The sequence below is a fragment of the Danio rerio genome, chromosome 7, assembly GCF_049306965.1.
Source record: "Danio rerio strain Tuebingen ecotype United States chromosome 7, GRCz12tu, whole genome shotgun sequence".
Classification (NCBI taxonomy): Eukaryota; Metazoa; Chordata; class Actinopteri; order Cypriniformes; family Danionidae; genus Danio; species Danio rerio.
The window spans coordinates 18,090,001-18,106,326 of record NC_133182.1 but is presented as its reverse complement, the minus strand read 5'-3'; the positions used below and the strand labels follow the sequence as shown (position 1 = coordinate 18,106,326).

Sequence of the window (16,326 nt, the reverse complement as noted above, 5' to 3'; positions counted from 1 at the left end):
ATCGGCCGTTCCACAGAGAGCATGATAGATTTCGTGGTGACAGACACAGCGAGCAGTGGCGGTGGAGGACAGGGCCAGGGTGGTGCAGGTGGAGAAGGAGGACAGTCGGCCCAGAGCACCATCTCCCGCTATGCCTGTCGTATCATGTGTGAGCGCAGCGCCCCATACACAGCGCGAATATATGCAGCCGGCTTTGACTCTTCCAAAAACATCTTTCTTGGGGTGAGTCATAAACTACTGAGTCATAACTACATTTACTGATGCAGAATCTCTGCCAAGGCGCCGAGGAAGACAACACAGCTCAATAGGATCATTTACACTGATATCTAGGAAGCAGCAGAGAGGAAAAGGGCGCATCATTTCCATACTGTTTTGCCTGTTAAAGTCTGTTTGTATTGCTTTTAAATGGAGGAAAATAAATGTTTGAAATGGGAGCTGCCTACTTCAAACCTAAGCACATAAAAACACATGATTCTTCCTCAAAGTCATAAATATAACAATGTAACAGCCAAAATATATCTACACAGCCATTTACAGTAGTGTTTTTTATTTTTAGAACTCATTTTGTTACTTATCATTTTGAACTCATTTTATGCTACTCTGACATCCTCGACCTGCAAAAAAAAAAAAAAAAAGAGTGATTTGAAAATGCTAAAGGCCCTGTTTTAGTTGGGAAAGCTGATGTTTTGTTTTAATAAACGGAGTGAAATGCAAACATTTGAAAATGAAGGCACTGCTATCCACACATTCACTCTCACTGGACTTTTGGGGGTGTATAAAGAAAGATTCTAACTTTAAAATCTTATTCTATCTCTTTGGTAACCATTGTAATCTCAGTTAGGACCACAGTTAGGGAAAAGCTGTTACAGAACAGTATTTTTAAAGTTTTTTTTATATTAACCTTTGTTTACTGTTCAAATTGACTACACCTTCGTTATGTTCGTCACTGTTTTTACCCCATTGACTTCCATTATAACCACATTGTTGGATTGCAAAAGCCATGATACTATATAATCAAGCATTCTTGATTGTTGGTGTTTTTCCCTGTTGGGAAGAGGTAAAATCATTCATTATTAACATCGAACATCAGTTGGCACCATAAACCCCTTAGAGGGGTCAGTGCCAAAAAAAGTTTTTTTAATCTGATTTTAATGTAGAGTTCTATAGACCTTTTTCATGGCTGCTGCATGGAGGGCGCCATAGCGACCAGCGTCTTCCTGTAGAATGCTAAAAACTTCCGTTTACAGCTTGTACAACTGGTAATTTGCGCTCCGAAAATGTGTTTTTGTGACACACAACTTAGAAATGTCTGTTAAAGCCGTTGTAATCTGTCACATGTGGTTCAAGCGCGTCAGAAATACGAGAAAAACGTTCTCCTAGTTCACGTGTCTGCCGTCAGAAATACAGTGGGTGTGTGCGTTCCTGGCCTGTCAGCTGTTAGCTCAGCGTCTCTTTAACACACACACACACACACAGAGAGAGAGAGAGAGAGAGAGAGAGAGAGAGAGAGAGAGAGAGAGAGAGAGAGAGAGAGCAAACCAGAGTGCTGGCATGAAACTTAACAGGTATGAAAGTCGTGCAATTTACAAAAATGACCAATAAAAGTCTGTTATTGATCCTCTGCTGGCTGATTTGCTGTTCATTCTAATCGTGAGCCGTTTGTGTTTTATTTCGTGTGTTTTTACCACGGTTTGTGTTTTTCGGTCATTTCGAAATGACACTAGCCTATATTTTCACTTTGTCACAGTTATTAAATTAGTGTGTCAGTGGCACAGTACAGGCTACTTGTGTGTGTGTGTGTGTCAAACATTTTGGTGAATTACATTTGTTTGGGCTGGTTATATTTTTTAAATAAAGAGAAAATGTTGACAAGGCTTCATTTAAACTGCAGAAGATGCCGTCTGACAACGAGGGGAAAATGCCTCACAGCAACAGTTTTCCATCCTATTAGATCGCATTTCTTTAAATGATCAGTCCAGGAGATGGTGCTGATGGACAACACTATTAGTTCAAAGAGGATAAAAGCAGGTACAATAGATTAAAACTATCATTTCACAGCTGTCCAAATGTGACTGTTTACACACATCAGCTGCCGAACGGAAGTTCTTCGCATTCTCCTTGTGCATACACGCAAAGCATAATGGGTAATTTTGCGTTCCAAGAAAAAGGTCTATAGAGTAAAACTGCAAATTATAGAGCCCTATCATACACCCGGCACAATAAGGTGATGTGTTGCTATTTTCAGACCAGCGCAACCTTAATTTTCCAGTTTTCCGCCATCCATTTGCGCCACTTTGTGGACTCATGGGTGTTCCAGTCTTGAAAAGAGGTGTGTTAAGGCACATTGTTGGCGTGTTGCTCTTTTGAAGAACTAAAATAGACCGTGCAATAGACAAGCTGAAAGCAGGTCTGAAGTCCAGTGCCTCGCTTACACATTGCTTAAAACATGCAGGATGTACAGCAATACACAAATATCTTTACGAATTCAAAATAAATAAAGGATTAAAATATTACAAAAATTATTATTTTCTGCATAAATATATATAAAAAAACACTGCCTCAATGCCTTCATCTTAGTGGGCTTTTTTCAGTTTATTTACAACTTTTTTTGTATAGTGTTATTATTATTATTATTATGAGTATTATTTATAAGGCATATTTGTTTTATTTAATTAAATATGTAGGCTAATGGATGTCTTCAGTGAAGTGTACAACACCTTTTCCTTATTCACGAAAGAAAGAAAGTGAAAGTGAAAGTAAAGGCCAAATGGAGTAGGCCCATTTTTTATCCTTGTGCTGCAGATGCTCTGTTTAACTGTTTCCTTGCTAGTGAAGCATTCAGTTTTTCCACTTACAAAGTCCGCCATGTAAATAGCAAATGCACCATGGTGTGACGCAATTGAATCTTAAAAGGAATGGGAGATGATACTTTGATTGGTTTATTCTCAAAACACCCATAACTCATTAAGAGAATAAGCTCATCCCTGTTAGACCATGCGCAGTAGCGCAGAACGTAATTTTCCATCCTTAAAATTGCAAAAGGAGATTTGGACACACCCTTAATGCTTTTGGGGCACGTGCTTTAGACTTTGCGCCTGGATCATTAAAATCAAGCTCATAGTGTGTGTGCATAAATACACTTTCTATGTTTACTATGTTCTGAGAGCTGAGGCTCTTTATATTTAATTTTCTCAAACTTAAGTATGTAAAGGTCTCTCCCACACACAAACACAAACCAACTATCCTCCATATAAACATATAATTTTAAGCCAGAACCTCAGCGTTTTTTGCAATGCTGAAGATCAACAGTAAAACAGTACTGAACTGATGATCAACAGTAAAAATTTCCAACAAGGAAAACCATCGACAATCAAGAATACATAATAATATGGTGCCATGGCTTTGCAATCAAAAAATGACATTATAATGGATGTCAGAGGGGCAAAAACAGCAACAAACATAAGGAAAGGGTAGTCAATATGTCCAGAGTGTATTGTTGAAGCCTTTTCTTAAAATATGATTTGTCACCAAAAATAATTATATTTTAAATGAAGACACAAAATCACCCCAGATTAAATTGCAGTAAAAACGCCAGTCTGGATGAGAAGTATTTTTATTGTAAAATGCCATTTAAAAACAAAAATGCATTATTGTAAACAGCCTAACCTTTGTCCTAACTACACAGGACACAACAAGATTTCACCAACTAGAAATGGAACTGTCTGCACCAAACGTGACGCAACAGAAACATTTTAATACCAGCACAGACCCATTATAATCTAATTAATACATACAGTTGAAGTCAGAATTATTAGCCCCCCTGAATTATTAGAGCGCTTGTTTATTTTTTCCTCAATTTCTGTTTAAGGGAGAGAAGATTTTTTCAACACATTTCTAAACATAATAGTTTTTAATAATTAATTTCTAATAACTGATTTATTTTATCTTTGCCATGATGACAGTAAATAATATTTGACTAGATGTTTTTCAAGACACTTCTATACAGCTTAAAGTTACATTTAAAGGCTTAACCAGCTTACTTAGTTTAACTAGCCAGGTTAGGGTGATTAGGCAAGTTTTTGTATAATGATGGTTTGTTCTGTAGACCAGGGGTGGCCAACCCTGTTCCTGGTGAGCCATTTTCCTGCAGATTTCAGTTGCAACCCATATCAAACACACCTGCCTGTAATTATCATGTGGTGTTAAGGTCCTAATTAATTGGTTCAGGTGTGTTTGATATTGGTAGCAACTGAAATCTGCAGGAATGTGGCTCTCCTGGAACAGGGTTGGCCACCCCTGCTGTAGACTATCAAAAAAAATATAGCTTGAAGGGGCTAATAATTTTGTCCCTAAAATATTTTTTACAAATTTTAAACAAAAAACAACAAATAAGACTTTTTCCAGAAGAAAAAACATTTTCAGACATACTGTGAAAAATTCTTTGCTCTGTTAAACATTGTTTGGAAAATATTTTTAAAAAGAAGAAAAAAATTTAAAGGGGGCTAATAATTCTGACTTCAACTTTATTTAACCTATTTAACATTTAAATTAAATTTCCCAGACCTTCAGCTGTCAGTATGAGGTCTGGCTACCCGAGACTAAGGGGAACAGGACCTATCTGGGGGGTCCCAACAACACAAACAGGGCAGAAACATATTGAGCCTCTTCCTCCTTTGCCTAACACTGCTGTGCATTAGTTAAAATGCCTGCCTTTTTTTATATCACCAACACAAACATATACTCACTCACACACAAGTCCGCTGAGAGAGAACAAATTCAATAGTTGTGGAACTTCAGTTAGGAGAAACGCTGCTGTCAAGGCTTTTTTATTATTGAAAAAAAAAATGATGTCTTGTATTTTTTTTTTTTTTTTTTGATGAGTCCTCTATAATAACATTATCTGCTGGATAGATAGTAATGTCCACAAAAGACATAAACACTGCTAAAGTGCAAGCATAACAGTAAGGCTTTCCTCTGTTAATATATATATCCTCACAAGTTTATCTTTAGCTGTATTTTTTGTGTCCCCTAGAAAAATTGCTATTTGACAAAACTTACATTCCTGATGACAAATGTTATTTAGAAATATTTTTTTGTGAAAACAAACTGAACCAAGAATAAAAAAGTTTTACTCCATGTTTTGGAACAAGGAAGATGATCTACAGGTGTAAAAGCGCCCTTAAATATGCACTTTACTCCCCCCATTATGCATTAAAAAAGGTTATAGTTTGGTTTTTGGGTCAACAGGCTGATATGCGTGCAAGTTCAAAATACACTTTCGTTGTCTAATAATATGCGTTTTTTACCAAATTATTCCAATGACTTCCATATTCATTTTTCCAAACCACTAAATTCTGTGCTAATCTGAGGTGATTGGCCTGATGACCCAGTGTGTTGTACCTGGTCTACTGCGCGTTGCGTGTGTAGGAATGGAAATGCCTATCACGACTTATCAAAACAGTGTTGAAGTAACAAGCCATGGCACAGAGTATGTGTGTGAGCCCAATGCCAAACACATTACTAAGGCAGAATTTTAGTCACAAAAATAAAGTAGATTTGAACATTTTCTTAAAAATGTGTCCTTACCGTTGCAGACGTTGCTGGATTCTTACTGGAACAAAAAGAGTCAAAAGGGGCCACTCCATTCAAAGAGATCCTGAAACATACCAATATTATATTGAATTATAAAAATTTAATGATATATTTAGATTTTTCCAGTCTTAGGAAAATGGTGTAAATATCCCTGTAACATTCATATTAATTGTAACAATTCAAATGTCAGTTATGTAAATGATTTCTACTTACAGACATTTCTATAGAGCAGGGGTGCCCAAACTTTTTCTGATGAAGGGCCAAATCCAAGCTTGATTCAGAGCTGTGGGCAGAAAGTAAATCAAATTAAAGTTGCCGAGGATAAATTCCCCATATATTTCATAATATTTAAAAAATAAATAGAAAAATGACTTCAACCGTATTTATTAATGCACTCAATTTTTAAAAAAATGTGAATTAATTTAATGAACTCATTAGAATGAAACCGTAAAAACAAACCCATTTATAAAACACTGGAGTTTCATGTCGAATACACTGGTTATGCTGAACCTGCCTTTGCCTTGATTTGCACAGGGATGTCTTCTGATTTGTCATATATTCCTTAAGTGACAGCATTTTTTTATAAACTGATTCATTTACAACATTTAATTGAAACATTTAATTTCAGTTTGCCTTTTTTATAGCTCAACAATAAAACAAACAAACAAAAGGTTGCACTCATGGGAATCTCTGTTAAAGGCAATCCCCAACCCTTCCCAATCATTTTCCCTCTGGTGGGCCAAATCAAAGGATTGGCCTGCCAGGCCCTAGTTTGGTCATCACTGCTATAGAGAATAACATGATTTTTTCTAGTTATCTGTCAGTTGAGAGTCTTGCGACAAGCAACATTTGAGTATAATTGCTGTTCACAGTACAAACAGTGTTTGACAAGTTTGTTTAAACTGGTTTGTTGCCTTAGCAAACACCACTAATTACATACAGTGGATCTATATTTACAACTTTAATTGCTGCATTTTACACCCCAGACAGATATTAACATCAGTGTAAACATACAAAGTGTAGCTCACTATACCAAGAGCTCTGTAAAAGCCTTTCTGGACGACAAATCTTTAGGTTGTTCATTAAGTAAAGAGAAAGCAGATAAAACCTCATTCTTGTAGTCACAATACCTCTTAAAACATCATTCATGTCCTCACCACCAGAAAATGAAACATTATGGGCTCTATTTTGACGGTCCATGCGCAGAGCGCAAAACGCAGGGCGCAAACGCTTTCAGGGCGTGTCAGAACGCGTTTTTGCTAATTTAAGGACGGGAAAATCCACTTTGAGCCATGGCGCATGGTCTAAAAGGGTTGAGTTTATTTTCTTAATGAGTTATAGGTGTGTTTTGAGAATAAACCAATCAGAGTCTCATCTCCCATTACCTTTAAGAGCCAGCTGCGTCGCGCCATAAACGAATTTTGACGTAAAGTAAGTTCACTTTCGCTTTTGCTCTCGTGGATAGGGAAACCTTACCGCACAGACATCAATTAGCCTATAAATAATTAATTTCGTTTGTTAAGCGCAAAGATTTGTTTCAAAACTATTTCTAAATTCAGTTCTAATTTCTAGCAAACGAATAAATGAACAATAATTACAAAGTGTGGTCAAAATACTGAGTTATTTCCAAATACACCTGCCATGCCCCATATGGTCTAAAACCTGACAGGTGGACAAATCTAAGCTTGTTTTTAATAAAACAAATAAAAATATGGATATAATAAATAATACTGCTAATAATAATAACATTATACAAAAGCAAATTGAATGAACTGAAAAAGCCTCCCGAGATGAATAAAGTAAGGCAGTGGTTTTTAAATTCATGTAGGCTAGAAATTAATATGTTTTGTAATATTTTAATCATTTATAGTTATATCCTATATATATATACTTATTATATATATCCTTAATATATCATATCTTTTTCATAGGTAAAGATATTTGTGTATTGCTCTACATCTTGTGTGTAGTGTGTAAGCCAGGCACACTTTGCGAAAGACAATAGACCGACTTTGTTCTGGTCTAAAGAACAGACTATTTACAGTTTCTCAAAATAGCAACGCGCCAAAACACGCCTTCTTTTTTAAACCAGAATGCTTATGGGCGCACATATGAGCGCAAATTCATTTGCTATTTAAACAGCGTAGAGCAACACCTCAAAATGACCCTTGCGCCGAGCTTAAAGTAGCAAAAGACTATTGCGCCGCGCCTTGCGCCACATTGCGCCGGGTGTATGATAGGGCCCTAGAACTTAGAACCAGCCCCGTACAGAGACTGTCAAAAGGGCATGTGCAGGATAAAATTTTTTAAAGAGCGGTTGGGGGGGTTGACGATGTCGCAAGCGAAATGTAAAGAGGGGGGGGGTGGATTGGATGGGGCACTTCAGATCATTTTGGAAGGGCACTTTCTATCCAAGACTAAAAAGGGCATGTGCACTGGTTGAGCCCTATGTGTGCATGTGCCTGATTAGAACATCCAAATACAAAAAATATCTGAATTCTGTTGATGCCGATCAAACATTACAATCAGAAGACACATTATGGAGGTTTACTTTTGCTACAGTCACCAGACAAGTGTAGGTTCACACCTCTATTTAGTGTAATGTCCAGTGTTATTGTGACCAGTTGTTGTTTTCTAAAAAGCTGCAAATTGCATTATTTTTATTTAAAATTGGCAAGAAAGGAACTTTACAGAATGAAACAAATGTTACAATTTTAGTGAAACCAATGCCTAATTATTTCAGTAAATCCAAAGAAAAAGGGAAGTCTTGTTATTTAGCAAGTCTGTTTGTGGTTCAGTGCTTTGATATGTACTGTAGGCATGAACTGTTAAACACTGAACTGTTCCTGTCCACACAGTAAAAAGCAAAGGGTTTTTTAGAACATAAAAATCGGGGTCACGAGGATCAAAACAACTAATTTTTGGGGTGGACTATCCATTTAATCCTTGCACTGAAATTGGTTTGTGCGCGTTATACAAGATCGTTCACATGCCGAGCAATGCAAATAGACTCCGAATGCAATGCTGCTTTAATCTAATACTACTTGTACTCTTCCATTCGGAGCCTTTTCCATATCAAAACCTTAACAGATCCATTGACCTTGATAGTGACTAAGTCAATAGTGAATATCTACGCATCAGTTTTTTACTCTCGAACTACACAGACACCTCGAGGACAGTAATGGTCCAGTAGCCAGCAGTGATGCGTGACATATCAGCACATGGCTTTGGCCTCATACAAATGTCCTTGACAGGCTTTTCTGCCCACTGCTGTTCTGTGGAGGTGGAAGGAGAACGAGAGAGAGAGAGAGAGAAAGAATGGATACTGTATTCCTGTTGGGTATAAATATTTCAGTCTCCCACTGTATTATGCAGCTCCAAGTAGTAGGTGTGTTGTGTAATAGCTAGTAGCTAAAAACGGAAAGCCTACAGTGTCTGTCTGCGCATTATAATCTTCTCTGCTCAGTTAGTCAGTGATTTGTTATATAACACACAACGCATGTTATACACAGAACTGCTATTAATCATACTTTGAGCATGTTTACATTGAGGCTTACATTCCTGTCAACATTGTGATGTAAAAATACAGTATAGCCATGCCACCAACCAAAAAATACAACAACAAAAACCTCAAACCTACACAGAGGAATTCCCAAAATGAACCAAAACTCCTTTAATCTGTTAATTCAGGGCAGCTTAATTGTATATAAGTCTAGTTAAAATCGTTACAAATATGGAGAGGAAATTATAGCTTAAATTGATAGAATACATAACAAACATTAGAACATCTTGAAAATAAAGGTTTAGCCTATTAAAACCAAAAGAAATTAAATCAAGTCATTTAATTTTGTTCACTTTTTGTTAAGCGACAGATGCTAAAGGCCATGGTCTTAGAGAGGCCACATTGTTAGAGCAGCCGACTTCCATACAAAGAATCACCGGTTCGATCCAAGCTCAAACTGGGTTGGGTGCAGTAGGACCGGTGGGTTACACGTGCCATCATCCAGGATGGGAGTGAGGTTTAGGAGGCTGAGTTTATCAGAGGCCAGCTAGTGAAGTGCTATGCAGGTAAACCTCACTCCTCTGATCTCAAAAGGTGCTCTAGCGGAAGATGATAGAGGCTATGGTCTTTAGCCTTTTTGTTAGAGCAACCGACTCCCATACAATGAATCGCCGGTTCGATCCCAGCTCAGACCGGGATGGGTGCAGTAGGACCGGTGGGTTACATTCATCGAATTTGAATATTGATTAAAGTTACTTAAGTGAAGAGCAGCGAATCTCTCATTTTGATCCACTGTTTTTGTTTGATAACAGAGATGTCCCCTTAAGAACGCACAGATATATAATGAAAGTATTTGATTACTTTCATAACTGATTGTGCTCGTTTAAGTTAAAACTATTTGTGTTTACAATAAAACACAGAGGACAGATGTTTACATCTTATTAAGTGTATTTGTCTGTTTAAAAACACACTTAAGAAGCTGGTCTGGGAAAAACGTTTTTTTATCACCATGAAGCACGTCCGTCAGTCACCACCGTTACATGAATGGACAGATTCAGAGGTCGCATAGGAAGGGTGACAATTGACGCATAGCTTTGATGAAAATTAAGTGTATGTGGCCGTTTTAATATTAATTTCAAGCCGCACTAAAGTGAAAACATAGTTCTCTTGAATAGCTCTTGCAACACTTTAGATTAATGAACAATTCACACATTAACAAGACTCAAACAAATGGTTTGCTGTTTGTTCAAACTACTCATTTAAAATGAGCTGAAACAACAAAACTCTTAATTGTTGTATGTTAAATCCACTTCAATTTGTAACGAACAAGTTAATTAATTCCTTCATGTTGTCCCAACACAAATTGATCGTGTCAAACCCAGCATTTTTACCTTCAATAGGCTTAATACCTTCTTATTATTCAAATATTTATGCTGCATCCGAAACCGCATACTTTAATACTATATAGTCCGCTAAAAAGAGTATGCGAGCCAAGTAGCATTGATATTATTCGAAAAACCGTAAGTGAGATGTACCCAGATGTATTACTACTTCCAGCGAGATTCTGAAGTCCGCATCGAATGGATGCTAAGCTATCCCATGATGCAACACGAGAGAATTCATGAATGGGAGTGAAGCGACACAACTGACACGAATAGGTCACGCGATAATGACAAAATAACGGATGTACATCCAAGTTTCATTCATACTACTCACATTCATACTCTATAGAACATACTTTTCTAACGACCGAGTAGAACGTTTAAATTCAAATTCAGAACCTACTGAGTTGGTGATTTCAGACACAGTTTTAGTGTTTATTATTAGATTCTAAAGTATGATCTTAGTCTACATTCCTAATTCGACTCAATAAATAAATCACCACTACCTTGCTACCTATTATTAAGCAGTTAATTAGTAGTTTATTGAGCTAAATGTCTTAGTTAATGGTTGTTAAAAGCAAGAATTGGACTTTAAAATAAAGTGTGACCAAATAAGCTCACTGAAATAACTGTCACAGTTTACATGCAAACCAATAAGGAAATGCAAATACAGCATATTTACAAGGGGTTAATAATAGTTCAGCTTGTTTCCAGGATAGTGGTGTCAAAGTGTGATACTTTAAGTATTTAATTTGTTAGTTGTCATGTTAAATAAATTAATAACAGAAGACGAGAATTGAAATTTACGGCTCACCTATTATTATCATTCTTTCGGATGTTATGCAGTTTTTTGATTTTAGCACTTCTAGCCAAACTACATGAGATGAGAACACATTTTTATAGTTATCTGGGTCAAAAAAACATCTGAAATTGTGATATTTCTCCTCCTCTGTTTAAGGTGCCATCATTAAATGTTAAATTAATATCTACATATTAGGTATGTGGCTTAGATAAGTTCAAAATTTCTCCACAAATGGTTTAAAATGCTCATTTAGAATCACAGAAATTACCCATAGCTTGGTTTTGGCCACGTTTGGAACGGTCGTGAATATTAATGAGCTCAGCTCAGCTCAAAATAGTCTAAATTCTGATTATACTCAAAAAGGGACAGCCAAAGATGTATTTAGAGTTGTATTTTTAAGCTATAATGTGTAAGATTTGAGTAACCACAAACACTTTGATGTCTTTGACAATTCATACATGAGGTGGAAACACAGAGGCAATCGGCTCCACACCTGACCAGGTGGGAATGTGGGAAAGCCAGCTTCTCTCCTTTTCTTCAATTACATTTGAAGCATCCCCGCAACCCCTCTCTGTTCACTCACCCTCTCTTCATACATGCTCACACAGAATGGACATTTCAAAGTACGAAGGATCTATATCAATCTAAGTGACTTCATCTATCGTGTTTGATATAATTTGAAATATCTCTCAGAAATAGACAATCAAAATAATAGATATATAACTTAAAGTATCTTTTGAACCACTGCTAAGGGTGTGGCTTTACCTAGGGGATTCTATTCAAATGACTATTTGACCCTATAGGCAGAGACTCTTCAGATCTAACATGACACTAAATGCAAATGCCTTTTGTTATTCAACACACCCCTTTCCTTGGTTTGACTACTTAAGGGATAGTTTCAAAATGTTCAGGGCGATTCTGTAACCAGATTAGCCTGTAGTGTGGAGCTCTCATGCTCCATACGATGTATATTTTGATCTTGGATTCATCATTGAGAATTTGATGTCTTGTATTGATCATTTATGAATTGACTGAATTAATTGGCATAATACACATTTACCTGGTTAATAAAATATGTTTTGAATTATTAACCCTTGGGTCTGAGGGTGTTTTGGGGCTCTGGAGATATTTTGACATGCACTGACATTTGTGTTTTCAGTATCTTAAAAACATATTATTGGCTAAAGCGTGATAACACTGTAAACAGCACAAGTTAGGCTACAATAATACCCAAGCAGCATGTTTTTATGTGTTTGTGTTTTTGAGAAAGAAACGTTTATGTTTGGTTAGTGAAAAACTAACATTTTAAAGTCACTGAAACAAGGCCGTGAAACACACAGAGAACATTTGTGCACAAGACTTTTGAGAACTGGATCTTGTAGCCTACTGTTTTTGCTTCAAAATGATGTGAGACTCATCTTGCTTACTTGCTCACAGAAAACAATATAATGAATAAAAATTTCTAAGTCACTTTTTGAGTGCAAATGGTCTATGCGAGAAGGCGTGAACAATCCTTACTATGCCTGAGAAGACACAGACCTGCATAATGAGCTGCATAAAGAGAAAAAATAAGCGGTAACACTTTAGATGAATTAACATTTCACACATTAACTAGACTCAAACAAATGGCGTTTGCTGTTATACTACATTTTTTTTGAGAGATTTATAAAATCCTTTTGATGTGCTTGATTTACAGGAGCGAGCTGCTAAATGGAGGACCTCAGATGGTTTGATGGATGGACTAACAACCAATGGGGTGCTTGTAATGCATCCAGCAGGGGAGTTTGTATCTGAACCCGCTCCAGGGGTGTGGAGGGAGATCTCAGTATGTGGGAACGTCTTTGCCCTTCGAGAGACACGGTCCGCACAGCAGAGGGGAAAACTGGTGAGAATTTGCTTTAATCTATGGTGTGAATCATGAGTTAAAATCATGAGTTAGAATCATGTTAACAACATGCTATTTCATGCTAGAATGATGCTATTTACAGGCTAATACATGTTATAAACATGCTACCAACTTGCTAATTCATGTAAGAATCATGCTAACATGATAATTCATGTTTAATTCATGCTAACAACATGCTAATTAATGTTAGAAACATGATAAAAGCATGATAAATTATGCTAGAATCATGCTAGTTACATGCTAATTCGTGTTAGAATAAGCTACCAACATGCAAATTTAGATTAGAAACTTGCTAACAACATGCTAATTTATGCTAGATTAAGCTAACAACATGCTAACTCATGTTAGAAACATGCAAACAACATGCTAATTTATACTACAATCATGCTAACAACATGCTAATTCATCATGCTATTACCAACCCAGAGGAATCAACTTTAAGGCTGTTTACTGGCTAGCTTCAGTCTTTAAAGTGGTTACATTGTTGACTGCAGGGATGTTAAACATTATTTTAGCCAACTTGATACTTGTTCAAACTAAACAAACTACTTTAAACAAACTCTCTCAAGCTGTCTTCAAACTTTAATAGTTTTATTTTTATTGGCTTGACGTGTCCTTTGGTTCAAATAGCACAAATTCTGAAATGAGTTGGATGTTTTGACTAGTTATGTGCACATTATGTGCCCGTTTCTTAATAGGTCAGTTAACCCTGCTGAAAAATCCAGCTTAAACCAGCCTAGGCTGGTTGGCTGGTTTTAGAGGGGTTTTGGCCACTTCCAGGCTGGTTTCCAGCCATTTCCAGCCTGGTCTTAGCTGGTCAGGCTGGGAGATGACCAGCTAAAACCAGCTTAAACCAGGCTGGTCAAGCTGGTTTTAGCTGGATTTGGCTGGTCATTTTCCAGCCTGACCAGCTAAGACCAGGCTAAAAATGGCTGGAAACCAGTCTGGAAGTGGCCAAAACCCCTCTAAAACCAGCCTGGTAGACCAGCTAAAACCAGCCAACCAGCCTAGGCTGGTTTAAGCTGGATTTTTCAGCAGGGAACCAAAAAAAATTATCATCATTTACTCAACCTTGTTGTCCCTTCTTATATTTTTGTGTGTCCTGCTGAGTTTAGCTTCAACTTGCTTAAAAAACACCTGTCTGGAATTTTCTAGTGTACCTAGTAAGCACGTGACCTAGTTGGGGTTGGAGCTAAACTCTGCAGGACACTGGCCCTCCAGGACCGAGCTTGGGCATCTATTATTCATGTTTTGAATAAACGTACATGTTTTTGTTGTCTTACCTCACAGGTAGAGAACGAGTCCAACATGCTCCAGGATGGTTCCCTCATCGATCTCTGTGGAGCCACTCTGCTTTGGCGGACTCCTAGCGGTCTTCGCCACACCCCGACTCTTAAACAGCTGGAGTCTCTTCGCCAGGAGTTAAACGCTGCCCGTCCCCAGTGCCCCGTGGGCTTCAATACACTCGCCTTCCCCAGCCTGGCACAGCGAGCCACCATTGACAAGAAGCAGCCCTGGGTCTACATGAACTGCGGCCACGTACACGGCTACCACAACTGGGGCTTCCGGAAGGAGAAAGCGGGAGTCGCTGCGGTGGCGTTAACTGGGGGTGGAGGCACGGCTCCGGCTACGACTGGAGAGCGCGAATGTCCCATGTGTAGAGGGGTGGGTCCTTACGTGCCCCTTTGGCTCGGGTGCGAAGGGGGCTTATATCTGGATGCAGGGCCCCCAACACATGCGTTCTGCCCCTGCGGTCACGTGTGCTCGGAAAAGACGGTGCAAGGCTGGAGTCAGATCCCACTGCCGCACGGAACGCATGCCTTCCACGCTGCTTGTCCTTTCTGTGGAACGTGGCTGACCGGGGAACAAGGCTACATCAAACTCATCTTCCAAGGGCCCGTCGACTGAGGGGGACAGTGTGAGATGTTGAGACTGAACCACAGAAATGGACAGATTGGACTGTGGAGGACGGACACACAAAATGGAGGGCTGGTGAATAGGGCAAGGATGACAAAAAGGGAATATACTTTGTTATGTGATGCAGAATGTGTAAATAAAAGTGATGAAATAAAAGTTGAATACATCATTGCTGTGTGTAAGAAGAGGTGAATGGAAAGCGCATATATTTGCATATGTAATATCTTCATGCAAGGCCTTAATTTACATGAAGCAGCTGTAGACTAGTCTGCAATTGAGTTAAACTTATCTGGGTCATATTTTACACCTTAATTACAGCGGGGAAATTCTAGAACCATTTAGACTTTTTAATTATGTTCTATAAGAATTTAAAAAGTGTAAAAGCATAATAATGAGGACAGGGATTTGAATTTAATTATTTTTAATGATGCCCATTACTCCTAATGATGATTCTGATTTATTTATTTTATTTAGATATTTTATTATTTTATTTAAAATACTTTTTATTGAGAGGAGTGAGGTTTACTGCACAGCACTTCACTAGCTGACCTTTGCTACACTCACCCCCCTAAACCTTACTCCCATCTGGGTCATGGCACCAATGTAACCTCACCGGGCCTACACCACCCAACCAGCTCCGAGCTGGGATCAAACCGGCAACTTTCCGCATAGGAGTCGGTTGCTCTAACAAGGAGGCTAAAGTTTATAGCACCTTTAGAGGTCAAAGGATTGAGGTTTACCTTAACAGCACTTCACTAGCTGGCCTCTGCTAAACACTCCCTAAACCTCACTCTCATCCGGGTCACGGCACCAATGTAACCACACCAGTCTTAAACCACCCAACCAGCTCTGAGCTGGGATCAAACCGGTGCCTCTCCGCATGGGAGTCGGTTGCAATAACAAGAAGGCTAAAGACCATTACTCCCAGCGTCTGTCGCGAGAGCACTTTTAGAGGTCAAAGGAGTGAAGTTTACCTGCACAGAACTTCACTAGCAGGTCTCTGCTACACTCAACCCCCTAAACCAATGTAACCCCATCGGTTCTACACCACCCAACCCGCGCCGAGCTGGAATTGACCCGGCGACCTTCCGCATAGGAGGTTGGTTGCTCTACCAAGATGGCTAAAGACCACAGCCTCATGCGTCTGTCGATAGACCACCATAAGAGGTCAGAGGAATGAGGTTTACCTGCACAGCACTCCACTAGCTAGACTCATTAATAAGTG

General features: G+C 38.4%; 1 protein-coding gene across 1 annotated transcript in view; it reads left to right on the top strand.

Annotated features, from left to right (window-relative positions):
• The window catches only part of peli3 (pellino E3 ubiquitin protein ligase family member 3), a 45,426-nt gene extending 30,154 nt beyond the window's left edge, over positions 1-15,272 (top strand). The window contains exons 5-7 of the mRNA XM_002662799.8: positions 1-222; positions 12,975-13,163; positions 14,475-15,272. Coding sequence (XP_002662845.2) covers positions 1-222; positions 12,975-13,163; positions 14,475-15,092 — 1,029 coding nt within the window. The 3' untranslated portion in view covers positions 15,093-15,272. The remainder of the gene's footprint in view (positions 223-12,974; positions 13,164-14,474) is intronic.
• Positions 15,273-16,326: the final 1,054 nt, after the last annotated feature.